The sequence below is a fragment of the Macaca mulatta genome, chromosome 1 (assembly GCF_049350105.2).
Source record: "Macaca mulatta isolate MMU2019108-1 chromosome 1, T2T-MMU8v2.0, whole genome shotgun sequence".
Taxonomy (NCBI): Eukaryota; Metazoa; Chordata; class Mammalia; order Primates; family Cercopithecidae; genus Macaca; species Macaca mulatta.
In genome coordinates, this window is record NC_133406.1 from 11,458,741 (window position 1) to 11,481,834 (window position 23,094).

General features: G+C 36.5%; 1 protein-coding gene across 7 annotated transcripts in view; it reads right to left on the bottom strand.

The window, feature by feature from the left end:
* RYR2 (ryanodine receptor 2) overlaps nt 1-23,094 on the bottom strand; it is a 794,036-nt gene that overhangs the window by 199,919 nt on the left and 571,023 nt on the right. For all 7 annotated transcript variants that reach the window (XM_077998277.1, XM_077998259.1, XM_077998275.1 and 4 more), the window contains 8 exons: nt 21,086-21,286; nt 14,723-14,828; nt 12,616-12,759; nt 9,989-10,262; nt 6,575-6,689; nt 5,154-5,286; nt 3,863-3,966; nt 317-452 (listed from right to left, as the gene is read on the bottom strand). In XM_077998277.1, coding sequence (XP_077854403.1) covers nt 317-452; nt 3,863-3,966; nt 5,154-5,286; nt 6,575-6,689; nt 9,989-10,262; nt 12,616-12,759; nt 14,723-14,828; nt 21,086-21,286 — 1,213 coding nt within the window. The remainder of the gene's footprint in view (nt 1-316; nt 453-3,862; nt 3,967-5,153; nt 5,287-6,574; nt 6,690-9,988; nt 10,263-12,615; nt 12,760-14,722; nt 14,829-21,085; nt 21,287-23,094) is intronic.

The window sequence follows — 23,094 nt, forward strand, 5'->3', positions numbered from 1 at the left end:
ATGGAGGCATAAACTATTGATTCTCACTACCTTGTTATTATTATAGAATGACATCATAATCCAAACTATTATTGGAATTCAAAATAAAAAATTCATGAGAACTTATGTGCTTAAAATTTTAACTTAAATAAGGAAAGAAGTATATAAACAAATATTGTATGATAAGTGGTTACTGTGAAAAAACCCTATCGATTATAAAATATGTGATTTCTTTACTAATACTTCATGAAAGCGTTGAGATGAATCCTTATCATATAGACATGTCTCTCTGCAGTTTTAATAATAACCCAAACGACCTCAAGAAAACGAGTCCTACCATTACAGAAGACAGCAAATCTGAGAAAGTCAAGGTATCTCTCTCCTTCAACTGGATTCCACCCAATGTCTGGGTAACCCTTAGACACCAGCAACTGGCAACTCTGCAGTCCACAACCAGCCAAGTAACGAACTACCTGCAAACAACATGATTAACGAAGAGTTATCCCTTGGAGGAAAAGTCATTAGATGCTTCCATTGGATGCAATAAATGACATCCTCAAAGGATGCTTTTAAATAAATGCATTTTTGCAAGTTCTTTTTGCTCTCATGATAATCCACTTGAACTCCCTTTAGTAAAACCTTAGACTTCAGAAATATTTAAATATCGTCATAAAGTGGCGTCATAATAAACGTATTTACGATCCTACCATAAGCTTTGGTTTTTTTAAGCTTTCTCTAAGCAGACATTCATTTTAATGAATGCCACAAATGCATCTGCCCGGGGCTCACGACTCACGGATTGGCTCCAGTTGCTGTTTTATTTGCACCATTTCCTTAAACACATTGGAGACAATAAAGCAGCAGCCTCACCCCACGGTGCCTGCTGTTTTCATCCGCCCACAATTACCCACAGTGCCTGCTGTATACATCCACCCGCAATTACCTGCAGTGCCTGCTGTATACATCCACCCGCAATTACTGTCTCAGGGCAACCAAGTCTGTCTGGGTGGGGTAAGAGCTGCAGGATTATGTGTAAAACTATGAAAGAAAAATATTTCTGAATTTTATAGCATTTACTTTGAGACCCTTACCTATCAAAGTCATAAATTGCAAACATGTCTAATGACCTCTCGTGCAATGTAAAAACTGAATCCACCCACAATATTAAAAGATCTATCTGAGATGCAAAGGTATTTTAAAGAGATAAATTGTTTCCAAAATATATATCAATTTAATGGGGAAGCAGGTGTGAGAAAATATATAAAGACAGCAAAACCTAAGATTACAGTCAAATATCCTTGGTTCAAATCAGATGCGCAGCATTTACCAAACACCTCCTTTTGAGCAAGGTACTTTTACTTTTTTAGCCGAGGTTTCAGTGTCCAGGAAATTTTTGATAAGACAACACTTTTCAGTATTGATGCAATGAGCACATAAAATATTTTCGCCTGGCCTTTCCTCCTAAAATATTTTTGTTTTATATGAATGTTGGTCCTCTACAATATTTCATAAGAAATTCAATTTTAAAAGAAATCCCTAGAGAAGTCATTATCAACGGAAGTAAGACTGTTAGAGGAGCAACTTATCAAGCAAATTGAGTTATATCCAGCTCATGTTAAATCAGTTTCAAAAACAAATAGGTAGTATAGCTAAAAATGTTTTATATCAACGATAGCGAAGCAAGAGAACCAATGTACAATAAAATCATCTATTTGAAGTATAAATTCAATGAGCTTTGAAAGATGTTGTCATCTGTGAAAACACACCATAATCAAGATGCAGAACATTGCCGTCACTCCTCAGAGCTCCCTGGGCCCTTTGCAGTCCCTTTCTCCCCACACACCTAGTCCCAGACAATCTGCTTTCTCTCATTACAATTTATCTCGCATTTTCCAGAACACGTGTACACGTAACAATGCAGCATGTATCTTTCTGTGCCTGGCTTCTTTCACTCAGCATATGATTTTGGGATTCATTCACATTGTAGCACATGCCAGTTCTTCATTCTTTTTTATTGTGGGATGACATTTCACCATATATGGGATGACATTTCACCATATATGGGTTTATCAACTAATACATTGATGATCAGTATTCAAGTTGTTTGCAGTTTTTGGCTATGATGAATAAAACTGTTATAAACATTCACGCCCAAGTCTTTGTGTGAACATACATTTTCCTTTCTACTGGGTAAATTCTTAGCAGTGGAAAGCCTAGGCGTATAGTTTATGGTAGGTTTATGTTTAATTTGTTAAGGAACTGCCAAACTGCTTTCCACACTGGCTGTGCCATTACTCATCATGACAGAAGTAGAAGAGAGTTCTAGCTGCTCCTTGTCCTTCTCAGCATTTGGTATTATCAACCTCATTAGCATTAGCCATTTTAATGAGTATGTAGATTAGAAGATTTTAAGTACGATATGGGGGAAACATGTCCTGAGGTGTCTCAGAGACTTCATGATCCTGGACCGGTATGTCAGGAGGATTTGGGGAAGAGTTTCACTCTTTCATGTCTTCAACAGCCATGCACTAAGTGTCTACCCAGTGCTGACGCTGTTCTCCAAAGTGGGGACAAAGCAGTTAACAGCAGAGGAAAAACCACTCTCACCTCCCTGGCTTGACATTAGAGTAGGGGATGAATTTTTAAAAATGCATAACTACATAGAATTTGATTAAATATATTAATAATTTAAAAAATAAGTTTATATAAATATAAACAAAAGTATACATTTGTATATAAATATAAATAAAACAAAAGTATATATTTGTGTATATAATACACAACTATTTACATCTCCAATGGTTGAAAACAAAGCAGTAAAGGAAACAGGAAGAGTTTAAGGAAGTGGAGAAAAAGTTTCAATTTTACATAGCATGGATACGGAAGAGCTGATCCAGAGGGTGACTTTAGAGCATTGACTGAAAGAATGCCTACAAAGAGCCATGATGGTATCTTGGGTAAGGATGCTGCAGATGGTTGGACTAGCAGGTGGCAAAGACCCTGAGGCTGAGCACAGCTGGCGTGTTCCAGCTACAGCAAGGGGACAAGTGTGCCTGAAGCAAAGAAGAGAGAGTGCAGGAGAGCTGTAGGAGATGAAATCAGGCTGGTATGTAGGATCAGATGATGTAGGAGCTATTGCATCATCGTTGGTTTTTACTGGAGTGAGATAGAAAGCCTTTGGGGAGTACTGGATGGAGGATTGGCATGATCTTTTTAAGAGGGTCACTTTGGCTGATAAGGAAAGAACAGATTCCAGGGGAGCAAGGAAAAAAAATCAGGTGACTACTTGGAATGCTGCTGCAACTACAATACAGGGAAAGTTTCTCTAAATGCTGGTATACACACATGTGGCTTAATATCCTTAGAGTGCATGGCTTTACTATATTGCTGATGCTTTGTGCTGGAATAAAGTATATGTGATATAAAATGTACATATGAGATGTCAAAATAGCCTTTTTAAAAACTGAAGTGTATGATTAAGTCAAAAATGGAAGCAGATATCATGAAAAGACAACAACACGTAAGAATACAGATACAGAACGTTGCTTCTTGTTCCATAGAAAAATGTTTGTGATCAGAGAAAACTCATTTTTTCAAATGTATTGTGCTTCATAACTTCTAACTACAATATAATGTATAGTAGAATTATATACAATGGAATATATAACATTATATAGTGTGCAATGTAAATTATAATATACTTTAATTCTAATATCACTAGAACATATTGTGTTGGTGCAAAATTAATTGTGATTTTGGCCATACTGTCACACTGCAAAACCACAATGACTTCTGCACCAACCTTAGTTATATTTAAAATATTGAGAAAGAACTATGAAAAAGCATAATTCAGACAAACACACAGGGCAGGAACATTGCTGACCTTTTCTAGATCCGGCTCACGCAGAGCTAATGCTAGTTCATTATTATCCATCACCGAAGCTGCAGCCACATCCAGTGGTGTTGAACCTCTCATAGCTGGGGAGGCTGTTAATTCAAATGAAGATGAAATATAACCTGGATTGTGCTGTATCTATAAACTCCATATAAAAATACCCTACCTCTTAAAATTTAATTTCTGAACACCATCCACAGTGTATTAATCTATAATGATTTAAAGTTTAATTTTTAAGTATTTTTAATTGACAAATAAAAATTGTATATATTGTGGACATGTTTTGAAATATATGTACACTTTATGGAATGACTCAGCTGAGCTAGTTAACATATGTATTACCTCACATACTCTTTTGTTTTTTGTAGTGAAAACACTCAAAATCTACTCTGGCAGCGATTTTCAAGAATATTATACATTAACTACAGTCACCAGGCTGTATAATAGAGTTTTTGAACTTATTCCTTCTATCTAACTGAAATTTTGTATCCTTGAACATCTCCCCAACCACTCTTCCCCAAACCTGGTAACCTCATTCTACTCTCTGTTTCTACGAGTTCGACTTCGATTTTAGAGCCCACATGAAAGTAAGATAATGCAGTATTTGTATTTCTACACGTAGCTTATTTTTTGTAATGTAATATCCTCCAGGTTCATCCATGTTGTGGAAAATGACAGTATTCCCCTCTTGTTTTTAAGGCCAAATAGCATTCCATTGTGAATAAATACCACATTTTTCCTATCCATTCATCCACTGATAAATACTTAGGTTGATTCCATATCTCAGCTATTGTGAATAATGCTGCAATGACCATGGAAGTACACGTATCTCTTTGACATACTGATTATTCACTGCTTTTGGATATATATATACCCAGAAGTAAAACTGTTTGATCATATGGTAGTTCTATTTTTAATTTTTTGAGGAATCTCCTTAATGTTTTCTAAAATGGCTGTAGTAATTTTACATTCCCACCAACATGTATAAGGGTTCCCTTTTCTCCACACCCTCGCCAACACTTGTTATGTTCTGTCTTTTCAATAACAGACATTCTAACAGGTGTGAGGTGATAGCTCATGGTGGTTTCAATTTGCACTTTGCTGATGATGAGTGATAGTGAGCATTTTTTCACATACCTATTGGCAAACTGTATGACCTCTTTGGTGAAATGTCTATTCAGGTCCATTGCCCATTTTTTAACCAAACGTTTTTGCTTTTTAAATGTAATATGTATATTATTTTTTGACCTTAAAGATGAAATAAAAGTCATTTACTTACCAAGACCAACACTGCTGTTTTCCAGTAAATAACTGAGATGATCAAACATAGCTTTTTGATTCTGCCTACTTATACGACAGAAGTAACAGAGAAAACGGCAACAGTTGGCCACCATCTTGGGAAAGGTGATTTCCTACAGAAAAAGCATGTCATTAGCTCCTGAAAGCAAATGATCTTTATAAAATTGAGTTCAGATGTTGAGGTCTCAATCACATCATCAATCCCCATGTGTCCATATGTGGGCCAAACTTCAGATACTGAAGATCTTCAAATGTGCAGCAGACTATGACTCGCCTCATCCCTGAGTCAATGAAAATCAAGCCTGGCACTAATTCAGAAACTTCATTAACATCAATGGGTTAGATCAGAAATTGATTTATTACCCTATTCTCAAAGGTGAAAGGCAGATTCCTTTGTGATGCCTCACTACCACTATCAGCTGTGCTTGCTTCCACGGGCGGAGGTTGCAGTGAGCCGAGATCGCACCACTGCACTCCAGCCTAGGCGACAGAGCAAGATTCCATCTCAAAAAAAAAAAAAAAAAGGAAAAAAGAAAAAAAAAGTTCACTTTAGAATTCTACAACAAATACATCCAAGAGTATTATCATCAAATCTCAATCTGGATTGGAAATTAAGTTAAACCAACCAATGTTGGTATCATGGAGAATGGCTGAGTCTGAAGAACATGCTTGTGCTATGGACTGGTAGCATGATGGGAACTGACTTATAATTCAAAATTTTAAAGTAAATTAATACATAGAGTAATTTTTATGTTTCTAAGTTTCTAAATACCCCTAAATGAGATACTTTAGTTTCTAAATATCCCCTAAAGGAGAATAATTTAGAAGGCCAAAAATTACACAGCATAAGACAGGAAATTTTTTATCAAAATCAAGTAAAAAAAAAAAAAAAAAAAAAAAAAAAAAAAAAAAAAACTACCAGTACGTTCAACTCTCTAAGGTTTGTGTGTGTGTGTTTTTTTTTTTCAAAAAGTGTTCTTTAAAAACAGTCACCCTAAGAGGATTTAAGAAATTCTCGTTAAGAATCTGCAATCTGGGCCAGGTGTGGTGGCTCACGCCTGTAATCCCAGCACTATGGGAGGCCAAGGCAGGCAGATCATGAGGTCAGGAGATCAAGACCATCCTGGCTAACACAGTGAAACCCTGTCTCTACTAAAAATACAAAAAATTAGCTGGGCATGGTGGCGGGCACCTGTAATCCCAGCTACTCGGGAGGCTGAGGCAGGAGAATGGCGTAAACCCGGGAGGCAGAGCTTGCAGCGAGCTGCAGTGAGCCTAGATCGGGCCACTGCACTCCAGCCTGGGCTCTGTCTCAAAAAAAATAAAGAATCTGCTATCTATATACTCCAGGAGATGATACTAAATAGCACTAAATAGCATCTCAGGAATCAAAGACTTTACCTTGGACTCTCCACCTCCAAGGACGTTCACCATGACCTCCATCACAGTCTCATGCATCCCCAGTGCCCTCATGAGATTAGGGTGCTGGTAAAACACCTTGTTATTCATAATATCCCTAGAAACGACAACGGACGTATGGGGTAAAGCTCAGAACAACATTTAAATAGTTCACCAAGTTTCTCATAAATCTTTTAGAAATAATTTATGCAAGTTGAAAAGTAAAAGCAATCACAGTATTTAATAAGCCACAAAAGTTAATGAATGTAATTGAGTTTTCCTAAAAAATACTGATAATTTACCAAAACTGGTTGACAAGTGTCTATTCTTTTTAATCGTAATAAACACAGTAAATATTAAACTGTTAAAATGAAATATTTTGGACACATCATTCCTAATTTTATGGATATCCAACCATGCATGTGTCCAACCTTCTTTTATATAAAAATATGAATTAGTGTTATACCATGTTTACATAAAAATTCTTCATATATAAGTATCTCTGCTTTTCATATATATGCTATTGTTAGTACTACATTCAGTATTTGCTATTTCTTTTCAAGTTCATATTATCATTCTGACAAATACTTAAAAGGATTTAAATTCTCCAAGAGAAACTGAGTATACATGAAGTCCAGGTACAAGTAATCTAACTCATTAAAATGGACGTCCAGTTTCAAGAAACAGTATTAGGTGATACCTAAAATGTCTCATATTATCATTACTGCATTACATATTCTTGTAATATGTGTGTTCAGGTATTCCTAAGGGTCATAATGTTCAGGAGAAAGTATCATTCACTGCAAATAAAGAGCTCTGTTGATTTCTATTTTAACATAGATCAAATCAATGCCAAGAGTCTTTTCTATAAAACATTTTCTTGTCAGATCTACAGCAAGAATATAACATACAGCCTACAAGAAAACTGAAACTTCTCTTCAAATTAGTTCCCTTTAGTTGAATTACTCACTTATTCATTTAGTCATATGCAAAACTTCAGTTACTCTGGCTATATCAAGAAAGTGGGATAGTATGATTTTGTGTGTGTGTGTGTGTGTGTGTGTGTGTGTGTATATATATATATATATTTTTTTTTTTTTTTTTTTTTTTTTTTTTTGAGATGGAGTCTCCCTCAGTCGCCCAGTCTGGAGTGCAGTGGCGCGATCTCCGCTCACTGCAAGCTCCGCCTCCCGGGTTCACGCCATTCTCCTGCCTCAGCCTCCCGAGTAGCTGGGACTACAGGCGCCCACCACTATGTCCGGCTAATTTTTTTGTATTTTTAGCAGAGATGGGGTTTCATCGTGTTAGCCAGAATGGTCTCGATCTCCTGACCTCATGATCCGCCCGTCTCGGGCTTCCAAAGTGCTGGGATCACAGGCGTAAGCCACCGCACCCGACCGTATATATCATTTTTAATGAAGAGGGCTTTTAGATAGCATAGGTCAGAAAAGCTACTTGGTGCCCGAGTCTAATATGGGTCTGACTTACTTCATGCCAGAACAAACTAAGGTAAACTAAGGCAGCTTTTTCCGTTTTATTGTCTCATTCATTCACATCTTTGAATGAAGTAACTTGATTTTAAAATCTCATTTGCTTTTAGTTTTAGGTAAATTAAATAGCAGTCAGGCTGTCATTTACTAAGAATCTCTCTTGTGTTAAATATTTTGAATACCATGAAAAGAAGCATTTTGCTTTTTAACATCATTTTGAGTTTTATCACTACTGAATGATTTACTTTTTAATGGCACATATCACTGTTGTGTGTTAAGAAAGAATGTGATCTCCATTTCCTGGAAGGTTTCTTTTTCACTTGGTTAATTAAGATAACTTCTTATGAGAGGCTTCCTCGGGTTAGATTTAAATATTAGTACTCAAATAAGACCTATCTATGCTCATACAGTTATAAAGACTATAATATTTGCTTTTCTCAATTGGCTTTTTTGCTTTCCCTTTCTGTCCCATTAGTACATTTATTTTTAGTGTGCAACAATTACCATGAATTTTTAATAGAACCCTTCAGTCAATTTTTATAATTTTAAATACTTAATAGGTCCATGAGCAAGATGCAATATTGTTTTTTGAGTTAAATGTATAGAAATGATATGAAACAATCTGTATCATTAAACATTTGTTTTCTTCCCTCAGGATTATATTTGAGTTCTGTCAAAAAAAACCCTTGTATTCTATTTTATTCATTTTTTTCAAAGAATTAACTCTAAGTTTCTTTGATCAATTTTATTGTTTCTTTTGGTCTATTTTATTCATGTAGCAGTTACCTTTATTATCTCCTCTTTAGCCTGATATCTATGTAACTACATGAGCTTTTTTTTCTGCTAAATATTTGTCTTTTCATCACTGTTTAACATCCTATCTTCCAGATTTCTACATTTTTATGTTTAGGTATTGTTCTTAATGAACATCATAGAGCTTTACATAATTTTTATCTTTGTTATGATTTTGATTCCATCTTATTTTTTCTTTATTTTTAATTATTTTAAAAAATATTTTAGATATTTAGGGGGTGCAAATGCAGATTTCTTAAATGCATATATTGTGTCACGGAGGAGTCTGGGTTTTCAGTGCAATACAAAAAAAAAGCCTGGGCTTCGGTTGTACCATTACCTGAGCAGTGAACACTAATCAATAGGTAATTTTTCCATCTTATTTTCAAATCCCCAAACTATACAAGCTTATTATTAATGATTGCTTCGATTTATACATGTATAAATCAGTAGTACACTCAATACGACTTATTGCATCCCATTCTTTTTCTCTGAATTCCGTTTTCTTCTCCCTAATGTATATATTAACATGTAGCATAAAAATTTTAGAAGGTCTTCCAATGAGGGTCTGTAAGTAAATATTCTGAAATATCCTTGTTTTATCCTCACTCTTGAATATAGGATATTAACCTTAACCCCCAAATCCACATGAAATGCAAGCTCATGATGCTGAATTCTCAGAAAAGTTGTTCCCCCTACCCCTTCTTTTTCCAAGGCCCAGTAGATAAAGACAAGCTTCCTTATCATTTCCTGCTCATACTTCCCACTACCCACCTTGGATTTCAATGTGTTTTTTAATTTCTTTTTTCAATGTGTTAAATGCCACATAGACCTATGGATCAATGTGTTTTTATTGTCCTATGTTTTTATATATTATTGTACATTACTATGAGACTTAAAAAAAAAACACTCAAAGATATTGGCTGTGTGCCACACTGTGAAATTAGTCTTGTTTCATCACTGAGCAATTTTCTAACTTAGCTTTTGTTTCTATCTCTAGAAAAACAATTTAGTATAATGACCATATAATCCAGACAATATATTTTTATCAATGTAGCTACTGTATTACTATAGGGATAAAAATTAGAAAGAAAACATTTATAAGACAAAGGGTTGTAGTCATTAAATAATTTACCCTAATCCGCGAATCATAAGCTTCTCCTCTTCTTTGCCCATTCTCACACTCAGCAGGGACCGAATCTGACCAAGGGACGCCAGCAGGTTGATGGTGTCCTCCACGGACACACCATTTATCGTGTAGGTCTTTGGCAGGGCCCGAACAAGACCCCCAATGCCATCATACTGCCGATGGAGCAACACAAACATGGCCCTCACCAGCTCGGGGTCTTCAATGACAGACTCCTGAGCCCATCTGACCATGGTCTCAGAGATCAGCTGCTGCAGAGTGGCTGCCAAGTCATTATGGATATTTTTTAAAAGAAAAATAAGAGAAGACAAATCAGTTGGACATTTCAAGTCCATATCCTGTACCCCCAAATTGGCATTTCTATTTGTACCAGACTTGAAAAGGCTCTAGATATTCTTTGAAGAAAATAACCTTCATTAGATGATACATATTTCAATACAGATCAGTTACAATCATGCAAGGATAAAACAACATACAAACCTTTCTTTAAAAATCATTCTTATAATTAAATAAGCTATAGTTATATCACTTTTTCAATTACTATTGGCAATTCATACGTAACTGAAGGTATGGTAATTAATATAAGGTGTCCTACTACTTTTATTTGTTTTGTTCTATTATTTTCTTCCCAGAAGGCCTGACATCATTTATCCCTATGAAGTTCAGTCATGGACATTCAGAAAGTATCTGTTTATCCAATTGTCTCCTCAGTTGAGTCACCTGCACCAGTGACCACATATAATCATGTTTTCACCTAAAGTTGTATCCATATTTGTCATTTAAAATGTCTTCAAAAGGATTTGATTGTGAATTTATATTAAAGTGAAAAGTTACTACATACATAGAAAATTACTTTGCAATGTAACATGAAACATAGTAAATTTAAAAGCAATAGAAATATCCAAATCTTTTAAAATAAACAGCAAAATTACCAAAATTAAGTGGCGTGACCAATTTGTGCACGATGAGGTACTTAATCCTAGCATTAATATGCTGGCTTGTTTTCAAATTAGGCTGTTTTACTTTCATCTAGAAATTACTTAAGCAAAAACAAAAACTACCATTTTTAACCAAATACAAAATGCAAATAAAATGCCAATATAATCCCCTATATCTCAAAACCACACTGTCATTTTAATCACTCAAGATCATAAACTTGATAATAATAGAAAGTGATTCATAAGAAACGTTGAACTCTGCCATGCACAGTGGCTCACGTCTGTAATCCCAGCACTTTGGGAAGCCGAGGTGGGTGGACGGCTTGAGACCAGGAGTTCAACACCAGCCTGGCCAACATGGTAAAACTCAGTCTCTACTAAAAATATAAAAATTAGGTGTCTTAGTGCATGCCTATAATCCCAGCTACTTAGGAGACAGACAGGCAGGCGGAGGTTGCAGTAAGCCGAGAAGCCGCCACTGCACTCCAGCCTGGGTGATGGAGCGAGACTTTATGGAACTCTGATTTTAAAGAAAACTTGACTCAAATTTGTGACTGTGACACTGAAAAATAAAGTTAGAAGTAACTGTATGAATAAAGGTTTTCTGTTTTAAGTTAGTAAGAAAAAAAAAGTGCTGTAAAAGTTTTCATAAGTTTATTATTATTATTTTTTTAATTTCAGGGAAAGCTATTAAGAAACCATTGCTGCATCTTAAAATCAATGCAGTCTAGGGACATGGATGCAGCTGGAAACCATCATTCTTAGCAAACTATCACAAGAACACAAAACCAAACACCGCATGTTCTCACTCATAGGTGGGAACTGAACAATGAGATCACTTGGACTCGGGAAGGGGAACATCACACACCGGGGCCTATCATGGGGAGGGGTGAGGAGGGAGGGATTGCACTGGGAGTTATACCTGATGTAAATGACGAGTTGATGGGTGCTGATGAGTTGATGGTTGCAGCACACCAACATGGCACAAGTATACATATGTAACAAACCTGCACGTTATGCACATGTACCCTAGATCTCAAAGTATAATAGTAATTTTTAAAAAATTAAAAAAAAAAGAACCTATAAAAAAAAAAATCAATGCAGTCTTAGAAGAGAAGTAAAAAGCAGGCTGGCTAGATCCCTCAGACCTACTCAGAGTGCGGTGCCCGAGGGACTCAGAGCCTAAGGGTGCTTGTTTGGTTGTAAGGAGTAGCAGCCATTATTTTTAAATAGGATATGGACCAACCAGAAGTGTATAACAGTTTAGGAAATATTTCAGAACCAAGATATAAAGACAATATCTGTTTAAATTTTAACAAAAAAGTTTAATTTGATGCAATAATATTTGAAAATCAACCTCATATTTAGAAATGAAGGCTAAATTACCATACTTCCTTTTAACTTTCTCTTTATAATCTCTGATAAAATACCTAAATTTCTAGTTCTCTATGGAGACTATCCATCCTTATCATGCTGCTACCTCTCAGTCTGTTGCTAGACACATAGACTGATGCTGCTGTCTATTTCTGGGAGCTACAGGCATCTACTTAAGAGTCTGATTCTTGGAAGTTGCAAACTCAATTATCTCACTGGCTCATCTAGTAGAACATTCGTTTAAAGGATGAGTTAAGTGTTAGCCGTTGGGTCATTTTGCCCGTGCCCTCTTAGACTGCTTACAGGACTTTTTGGAGTCACTCTCAACTGGTTTTTCTGCTTGCTTCTTCTTCAGGTATGTCACCTTTTCTACCAGGGATAGCAGACGCCCTCTAATTGTTAAATCACTGTTTCCATCCAGAGACCCATCTTCATCCAGCTCAATTCCTAGTATAAAAAAACAGAGAGTCAGAAAAAAAAATTTAAATAATACACTTGGGCAAATAATTCTGAGGCCTTGCAATTTCTTTCATGTACAACTTAGAGCAACGTCAAAAAATGTCTGACATTAAGTTAAGCAATCTTGCTTACCAGCCCGCATAAATAACGTTCACTTGTCAGCCTCTTTTCTTCCTCTGTCTTTTTGTTCTATTCCTGTGGGCTCAGGGCTACCACCCAGAACAAAATACAACACTGAGCAGAGACCAAAAAGACTCTCTTAGGGGCAAAGCTCAATCCTGCCATTTTGGCTGACCCCGGGTCATCTCGGACTTCAGATACCGTCTGCCTAGACTTACAGTGCAGCCCTGCCTAAATCACTCCCCCGGGACTTTAATTCTCCTCTCTTGCCTCCAAAAATTTTAGCAGCATTTTGGTTAGTTGAGAAACAGAGAGAACAGGCATAATTAGGTACCCTAAACCAGGGAATGCTTTATATCTGAAACAATAATTCTAAAGTTTTAAAGTATGCCTGTATTTCTATTCTAGGGATACTAGAAATACAGGGATACTTGTAGAAAAAAAATATATATATATATATGTACATACACACATTTCTATAAGGGATACTTGTAGAAATATATATATACACACACACATATACACACACACATACATATACACACATGTAGTATAATTTTCTGGGAGTCATTTAGTGGTACTTCATTCATAAACCAAATTAATATGCAAAGTGGTGTTTTTATTATCTCCATTAAAATAAGATAACCAAAGGTTAAACCAGTGGTATTATTTTTATCTGTAACTTTAAAAACAGCTGGTTCATTTTCTTTTATTGAATCATCAGACCTCATCTACACCACTGCATAAAGGAATAAAAACACACACACACACATCCAGAATACCTAATCGATTCCATTTTTAAAGTTTTTAGAATAAAAGGAGGGGAGATTTCCCTTAACAGATCTGGATTACTGACACACAACTCAGTGTAGGGTTTCCATAGGCATTCACTAACTTCAAAAGATATAGTCTAAATTTTCCAGAAAGTACTCCCTCAACTGCTTTAAATACAACTGTTTGTGATCAAATTTCTTTCTTAAAAAAGAAAAAAAAAAAGCAGTTTCATTGAGGTTACTATAAACAAAACTGTACATGTTTTATCTGTGCAACATGAGCTTGGACATACGCATGGGCTTGGACATACGCATGAGCTCGGACATATGCATGAGCTTGGACATATGCATGAGCTTGGACATACGCATGAGCTTGGACATATGCATGAGCTTGGACATACGCATGAGCTTGGACATACGCATGGGCTTGGACATACGCATGAGCTTGGACATACGCATCCATCTATGAAACCATCACCACCAGGAACAGACATAAATCCATCACCTCTAAGTTTCTTAGTGCTTCTTTGTTTTTCTTTTGGGGCGGGGAGTTTGTTTGTTTGTTGCTGTTTTAAGAATACTTAACATGACATCTACCCTCGTAACAGAATTTTAAGTGCACAATACAGTATTGTGAACTGGAACCACGCTGTTGTGCCGTGGATCTCCAGAATTCATTCATCTTGTATAACTGAAACTTTGTACCCATTGACTAAACCAACCTTAACGTCCCTGCCGCAGGCGCCTGGCCACATGTCCCCCTTCCCATTTCCTGCCACTGATGGAAAGAGGAAAAAGAGAGAAAGAATTTTGGTCACCTTCTGTTCAGTTTAACTGCCTCTCTGATTTCTCTATCCCTCAGGACTCCCCACACAGGGACAGTTATTTTGCCATTTTGCCATAATAAATGTTTTTATATAACATTAATAAATGTTTTTATATAACCTTCTAACAGGTATTGTGTGTATTCGTGAACATATTTGCATGTACGCTTAATTTCGTCTCAGGATATATGGATTAAAAACACATAATAAGAGCTTTTATTACAAAGACCTTACCACAATGCGTCATCAAATCTTCATGGAAATCCAATAGTTGGTCACGAATTTCTTCTGGACACGGACATTCACTTTTGTCATCCTTAAAATTGAGAAGCATATTGATCTGAAAGTTTGAAAAACAAGAAAGAGGAAGAAGGAGAAAGAAAAGAAAGGTGAATTCAAGAATGGCACAGCAGGGCTGGGCGGAGTGGCTCACGCCGGTAATCCCAGCACTTTGGGAGGCTGAGGCGGGCAGATCACGAGGTCAGGAGTTCGAGACCAGCCTGGCCAACATGGTGAAAAACCATCTCTACTAAAAATACAAAAATTAGTTGGGTGTGGTGGTGCACCCCTGTAGTCCCAGCTACTTGGGAAGCTGAGGCAGGAGAATTGCTTGAACCTGGGAAGCGGAGGTTGCAGTGAGCCAAGATCGTGCCACTACACTCCAGCCTGGGTGACAGAGTGAGACTTTGTCTCAAAAAAAAAAAAAAAAAAAAAAAAAAAAAATGGCACAGCAACTACCATAAAAGCAAAAATGCTCAAAATCTCTGATTGTTCATAAATTATTCCTCCACAGGTGTCCATCACACAACCCAACCAGTACTGCAGAATAAATCAAATCATTCATAGCTTAACAAGCTGCAAAATAGTTATATAACCTTTCTTCCTCTTTCTCAAGTCCACAATATGTTACACTCTTGTATACTTTAAGGATTCTTAACTAAGAGATCTAAAGGCTATTTTTAAAAAGTGTTGTATTATGCTTATCCTAAATTTCCATTATTTTCTAGCTAACACCTCTACTTTATAGAGCATTTATTGAATATTTAAAAGAACTCTTTTTGAGAACACAGACACAAAGAAGGAAAAATATAATTGAAAAGTAACATTGGTTTGAGTATCCCTTATCTGAAATGCTTGGGCCCAGAAGTGTTTCAGATATAGGATTTTTTTTTTCAGAGTTTGGAATACAATCATCCTTTAGAATCCACAGAGAATTGGTTCCAGGACCCTCCATAGAGACAAAAAGCCACAGATGATCAAGTCTCTTATATGAAATGGCACAGAAACTGCATATAACCTATGTATACTCTCTCACATATTTTAAATCATCTCTAAATTACTTATAATACCTAATACAGTGCTGACACATCACTTCATTTAAGTGGATTAGACATAGTACTGGGTGTACAGCAAATTCAAGTTTTGTGTTTTGGAACTTTGTAGAATTTTTTTGAATACTTTCAAGATACAGTTGGTTGAATCCACAGATGTAGAACCCACAGATAGAGAGGACCAGCTCCATTTGCATACAAATGTGATATTTTGAGGATAGAACCCAAGTCTAAAAATGAAAGTCACCTATGTTTCATACACACCTTACACACATAGCCTGAAGGAAATTTTATAAAATATTTTAAATAACTTTGTGCATGAAATAAACTTTGTACTAAATATTCACATGTGGAATTTTCCACTTGTGGTATCATGTCAGTGCTCCAAATGTTTTGGATTTTGGAGTATTCTGGGTTTTGAATTTTTGTATTAGGCATGGTTAATCTTTATAAGGGATAACTACGCTGCTGCTAACATTAATGGTTCAGTTAAACTGTGGGAAATTTTCTTCCATTTATGTTTGAACAATAATATTAAATTTATAAATTTGGAAAAAAAAGATGCTTTCCCATAATTTTCCTTTAAGAAACTATTTTAGATTTTCTTTTTGGCATTTATGTGATTTTTTTCCCTAAACGTTTATTTTGATATAATTACAGATTTATATGCTATTGTAAGAAATAATACAGAGAGACTTCAAGTACCCTTTATGCAGTTTCCCCAATGGTAACACTCTGCAAAACTGTAGTACTATATCATAATCAGGATAGCAACTTTAGTGCAGTCAAAACAGAGGATAATTCCTTTATCTCAAAGATCCCTCCCGTTACCCTTTCATGACCACACCCACATCCCTCTGTCTGCCCCTCATCCTTAACCACAAATTTGTTTTCCATCTCTTTGGTTTTGTCATTGCCAGAATGTTACAGAAATGGAATCTTACAGTGTGTAAGTGCGTATTCCCATATGATCCTTTAAAAATATGTATTTAATTGGCAAATATTAATTGTACGTATTTTCGGGGTACCATGTGATGCTTCAATACATGTATACATTGTAGAAAGATTAAATCAAGATAATTAACATATTCATCACCTCATTTACTTATCGTTATTTCAAAGGTGAGAAGAAAAGAATCCCATACGATCACTTGGTGTCAGCAGGGAGGGCCGTGGTAAGTGGTTTCATTCCTGGTATGGGTAATTTGTATCTTCTCTTTTTTTCTTTGTCAGTTGTTTTAGAGGTTTGTCAATTTCATTGTTATTTTTTAAATAACCAGCTTTTGGATCCATTTTTTCTATTGTCCTGTTTTCAGCTTCATTACTTTCTGTTATTAGCTACATTAGTGACTTCTGTCTGCTTGCTTTAGGTTTATTTTACTCATTGTTTTCAAAATTCTTGAAGTGGCAGGTTAGATTATTGATCTGAGTGGTTTCCACTTTTTAAATGTAAGCACTGAGTGCTATAAATTTCCCTCTTGGCCTTGGTTTAGCTGTGGCACAAATTTTCAAATGTGATGTGTCCAATTTCTTTCAGTTTAATGAATCTTTAAATTTCTCCCCAGACTTCCTCCTCAAACCACAGATTATTTAGAAGTGGGTCGTTTAGTATCTCTAAGACTTTGGAGATTTTCCAGTTACCTTTCTGTCACTGATTTCTAATTTGATTACAATGTGATTAAAAAAATGTGTATGATTTCAACATTTAAAAATTTCTTGAGGTTATTTTATGGCCCAGGATATGTTCCATCTTAGCAAATGTTTTATGGACACTTGAAAAGAGTGTGTACTTTGTTGTTGGGTGGAGTAGTCTACAAATCTTGATAGATCTAGTATTTGATAATAGTGTGGAGTTTTCCCATATCATAGCTCATTTTTCTGTTTAGCTGTTCTATCAACTGAGAGAGGAGTCTTGAAGTCTGCAATAACTTTGGATTTGTCTATTTCTTCTTACAGTTCTATTAGTTTTGCCTTCACATATTTTGCTCTATTGTTTAATTCATATACATTTATCTTCTTGGTGGATTGACCATTATGTATTATCTTTGTCTCTCGGTAATTTTCTGTGCTCTGAAGTCTACTTTATGTGACATAGCTACTTATGCTTTATTTTGATTAATATTTTAATAATACATATTCCTTTAACTTTTCCCTTTTAATCTGTATACATTATTACATTTGAAGCGAGTTTCTCATAGCAAGTATATAGTTGGATTGAGTTTTTTAAATTCACTCTGCCAATTTCTTTTAATTGGTATATTTAGATTATTTATATTTGTGTAATTATTGATATGCTGTGACTTCAGTCTGTCATTTCACCTGTGGTTTTGTTTGTTCTCTCTGATTGATTTTTACTGACTTGCTATGCATTACCTGAAGAATATTTAGCATCCTATTTTGATTTATCTGTAGTACTTCTCAGGGTATCCCTTTGTACAGCTTTTCTAGTGCTTGCTCTGTGCATTACTTTATATACAGACCTAACGTACAGTCTACTGGTATTGACGGTGTACCAGATGGTACAATGTCGACACCAGTAGACTTCAGTTTCAGTGAAGGATAGAAACCTTATCTCCCTTTATGTTCCTTTATTCTCCTCTGTTTATAATTTTTAAATATTCCTTATACATGTATTTAGAAACACATCAGTTTTACGATTTTTGCTTCAACCATCAAACATAAATTAGAAAACTCCAGAGGAGAAGAAAATGCACTGTATTTGCCATATTATAACATTTCCCAGTGTTCTTTCTTCCTTTCTGAATTTTCCAAATTTCCTTCATTTTTCATTTTCCTTATATTTAAAAAAATCCTTTAGCATTCTTTTAGTGTAGGTCTGCTGTGGTCAAATTCTTACAACTTCCTGTCATTTGAGAATGTCTTGATTTCCCCTTCGTTCCTTAAGAATATTTTCTAGGTACACAGAACTCTGAGGTGATAGTCTCTTCCTTCAGCATTTGAAAATTGTTGTGCCACTTCCTTCTGCCCTCCATACTTTCAATGAGAAATCTGCTGTCACTCAAATTCTTTTTCCCTCTGTAGGTAGTGTCATTTCTTTAAAGACTCTGTCTTTAATTTTTTCAGAAATTTGACTATGATGTGTCTCGGTATAGATTTATGTTTATCCTATATGGAATTTACTCATCTTCTTGAATCTCTCACTTCATATCTTTTACTGACGTTGAAAAGTTTTCAGCCATTATTTTCTTCATTTTTTTTCAGTTCACCCTCTTTCTCCTATCCTCTGAGACTCCAACATCACAAATGTTAGATCTTTTGTTATATTCATCTTTTCTTCAGATGGAATAGTTGATATCACCCTCTCTTCAGTTCACTGATTGTTTCTTCTTCTCCCTTCATTCTGCTTTTAAGCCCATTCATTGACTTTTAAAATCTCAGTGATTACATTTTTCAGGTTTAAAATTTCCATTTGGTTCTTTGTTATATATTTTGTTTCTCTGCTGCTGAGGCTTTCTATTTTTTTTTTTTTTTTCCATTTTGAAGGAATTACAGGGTGATTGCTTTCAAAACTTCATCAGATAATTTTAACATCTTTGTTGTCTCAGTGTTGGTGTTTATTGATTGTTTTTTTTCACTCAAGTTTTTCTTGGTTCTTCACACACATGATTTTTAATTGAAATCTCAACATTTTGAGGATTATGCTAGGAGCTCTGGGTCTTATTTATAACTCTGTTTTACCTGACTTCCTCTGACCCCATCCAGCAGGAGAAGGGCTTAGGGTACCTTATTGCTGCCAGGTGCGGGGGGGAAGTCCATTTTCCCACTCAGCCTCCTTGGACATCTGGAGGAGGGAAGGGAGCCTGTTACTGGTGGGCAGGGGTAAAAAGTTCTGCTTTCTCACTAGACCTGTACTGATGTGACCCTTGCTAGAAAGGGTAAGAGTGTCTTGTTACTTCTCCTTCCACAACCTCTACTGATACTTTGGAAGAAATGGGCCTTGTTACTATTCAGCGGGGATAAAGTCGCAGCTCTGTCCTCCACTGGGACACCTTGTTACAGCCTGGTGAGAGTGGAAGTCAAGGTTCCCCACTCGGCCTGTGCCCAGTGTGGGTGGGGAACAGTTTTCTCTGTGGTTTTTGGCTGCAGTAGTGCAGTTATTATCTAACACATTTCTGTCTTGCTAAGCTGCCCCTTTCCTGATCCTTTGTCTAGAGAGAGAAGGCTTTTGTTGCAGCTTTTCTTGTCTATGCTCATTGGTGTTTCCTGGTTGCCGGCTTCTTTAGCTTCAAATCTGGGATAGATGAGGCAAAAAGAAAACCCAGGGAACTCACCCCCATGTTGTTCCTTGGGTCCTGAGTTCTGTAGTCAACCTTCCTTCATCTATCTTTCAGAGTCTTCTTGTATTGTCTTCTTTGTAATGTCCAAGGTTTTAGTTGTACTTAAAAGCAAGAATCGGGAAAAGCACATGTACTCCATCTTTCCAGAAGCAGAAGTTTCCCAACAATAGTTTAACAGAGTTAATCTGGAAGAGGCTGGACCTGTTCTCTGTTCAATAAATGCTGTTTATAACAATTAAGAAAATTCCACAGCCCTTTCCTCAAAGAAATTACATTCTGGTGAGAAAAAAAAATTCCGTAATTAGTCCCTATAAACACTTTCATTCTGAGCTACCCTGGATAGAGAAGAAAATGGTAAGGGTAAGAAATCAAAAAAGACATCTGTGAATTACATTGTTTAACCACCATCCCTACACCTTGGTAACTCCCCACACTCTGAGGCAGATTCCAGAAAATTCACATCCCCAAACTAGCCCAATTTTCTGATTCAGGCAGGTGCCCTTGGTTCTGTTGTACCCTCAGGAGGCCTGACTTTGGAGGTAAGCAATGAGAAGAAGAACCACAGACAGGTCATCAGTCTTCCGGCAAGCAAGGTGGAAGAGACACGTGTTTCTTCTATGGAAAGCCTCTAGCATCAAGTCCTAGGAATCAAAAATTCCTATGAGTGGAAGATGATGAAGACCCATTTGTGGCTGAAATTTGCTCCTATCAAGAATTTCAGACTCTGGCATATCTTGGCCTTCTCAAAGAGTCCGTGATATACCTGATATCTTCTAATAAGTCCCTCTTTTGTTTAACCAAAGAAATTTTTTTTGGTGAAACTAAGAATACTAACTAAATCAACTTGATGAGTTTAAACAGAACAAGGAAAACAAGACGTGTGACTTATGATACAATTTTGCAAGGCACAGATCCTGAATGACTAAAAGCCAAAATAAATACAAAGAATTTTCATTTAACTTCTGTACCTGCTCTTGAGGTGGTGATCTGAATTCCTTTGTTTTCCTGGCTGTGAGTGCAGCTGACATGTTTAAGGCTTGCATAACTTCGTTGTATCGGAAACGTTGATTGTCTTGGAGCTTAGCTACAAAATCATCTGAAAAGGCTACAATGGCTTCTATCCGGTGCCGGACCTGGCAGTCACAGAGGTATTGAAGCAGTAGGCACATCTAAGAAGACCATCAAAAAAACGTCAAATTTAATTTCTAAATCCTTTAATAATGTGCATCAAATCATGACCTGTGGTAAACATCCTTAGTTGCTTACTCTTCTCTCTTAGAAACAGAATCCTGATTTCGTATAGGCAGCAATGTGCTTGGTCCCAGGAGATGAAGCATAATTTATCTAAGCAAAAATGGCAAATAAATGTCCCTTTAGTGGACGCTAATTGATATGGTCTGGTTATTTTCCCACCAAAATCTCATCTTGAGTTGTAATAACCCCCACATGTCAAGGGCGGGGCTGGGTGGATATAACTGAATCATGAGGGTGTCTTCCCCCATGCTGTTCTTGTGGTAGTGAATAAGATCTGATAGTTTTATAAATGGGAGTTCCCCTGCACATGCTCTCTTGCCTGCCGCCATGTAAGATGTGACTTTGCTCCTCATTTGCCTTTTGCCATGACTGTGAGGCCTCCCCAGCAGTGTGGAACTGGGATTCAACTAAACCTTTTCCTTTTACAAATTACTCAGTCTCAGGTATATCTTTATTAACAGTGTGAGAACGGACTAATACACTTACCCTCCCAACCTCCCTTTCAGCCACAACTGCAATGGCCAATGAAATATATAAGGGAAACTTTGCTAAGGGTCTTCTGGGAAAGATATTCCATCAGTGATAAGAGACTAGAATTCCCTTCTTTCAAAATGAGTGTAACTGGGTGATGACATGATTACTGCAGAAAGAATAAGGTGAGCATTTTAGGAAGAAAACCACAGGCTGAGGATCACAGAGCAGAAAGATGTTAAGATCTGGGTTACGGATGACATCATTGAGCTGCTGTACCAATTCCAGAAATCTAAACTTAAGACAATTAAGTGGTGAATGCTCATTCATTCAGTGGTTAGCTGGGTCTTTCTCCTACTGAAAACCAAAAGGATTTATAACTGAGTGAGTATGTTGGTAGAAACATTTCTAAAAGAGAACACTCTGGCAAATATTTAAAAAACTATACTCTCAATACTTATTGTGATATAAATACATGACAGTGTCAAAGAGGACCTTAAAACCCTCTGTGTCACCATCTGCAATATAACCATTTCTCTCAATGCTGTCTCTGAAGTAGTCACAGTGTCCATCCCCTTTTCTCCATCTCCTTTGCCCCACCCTCCTCTGAGCATGGTCTCCTAGAGTCTGGACCAGCGTGAAAGCCTTCTGACTAATCAGATACTAGATCACTCTCTCTTTCCTCCCTCCAGTAGCCACACTGGCCTTTTCCTGCCTCAGGACCTTTGCTGGGCTATTTGTTTTGCATGGAAAGCTCCTAGAACACCCTGCCCCATTCCTTTTCCTTGTAATTGCTGAGCACGACTCTTAAATCTGAACTCAGCTTAAAAGTCACAATCCCTGAGGGGTCTTCCCCCTTATCTTTCTAACAGTAATCCAGTCTAAATGTTCTTTCTTTTAGTAATCCATTATTTGCCTTCAAAGTATTTAATGCAATTAGCAATAAGATTTTTTAATGCATAAATGAGTGCATATTTCCTTAGAGGCTGTGAGTTTCTGAAAGGCAGGGTTCACTTGTGTTTCCCTAAGTGCATACCCAGAGTAAGGCTTCAGTCAATGCTGACTAAAGGAACGAGGAGCAAAAAAGCAGGTCAGCGATGCAAACATCAAATTGACTTTAATAAACAGAGGAGACATTAATAAAGGACCCTTTAGACATCTTGATGAGCATCAAGACAGCCAATGTGTCTGATTCCTTAAACACATACTAAGGTGGCTGGGTGCAGCGGCTTACACTTGTAATCCTAGCACT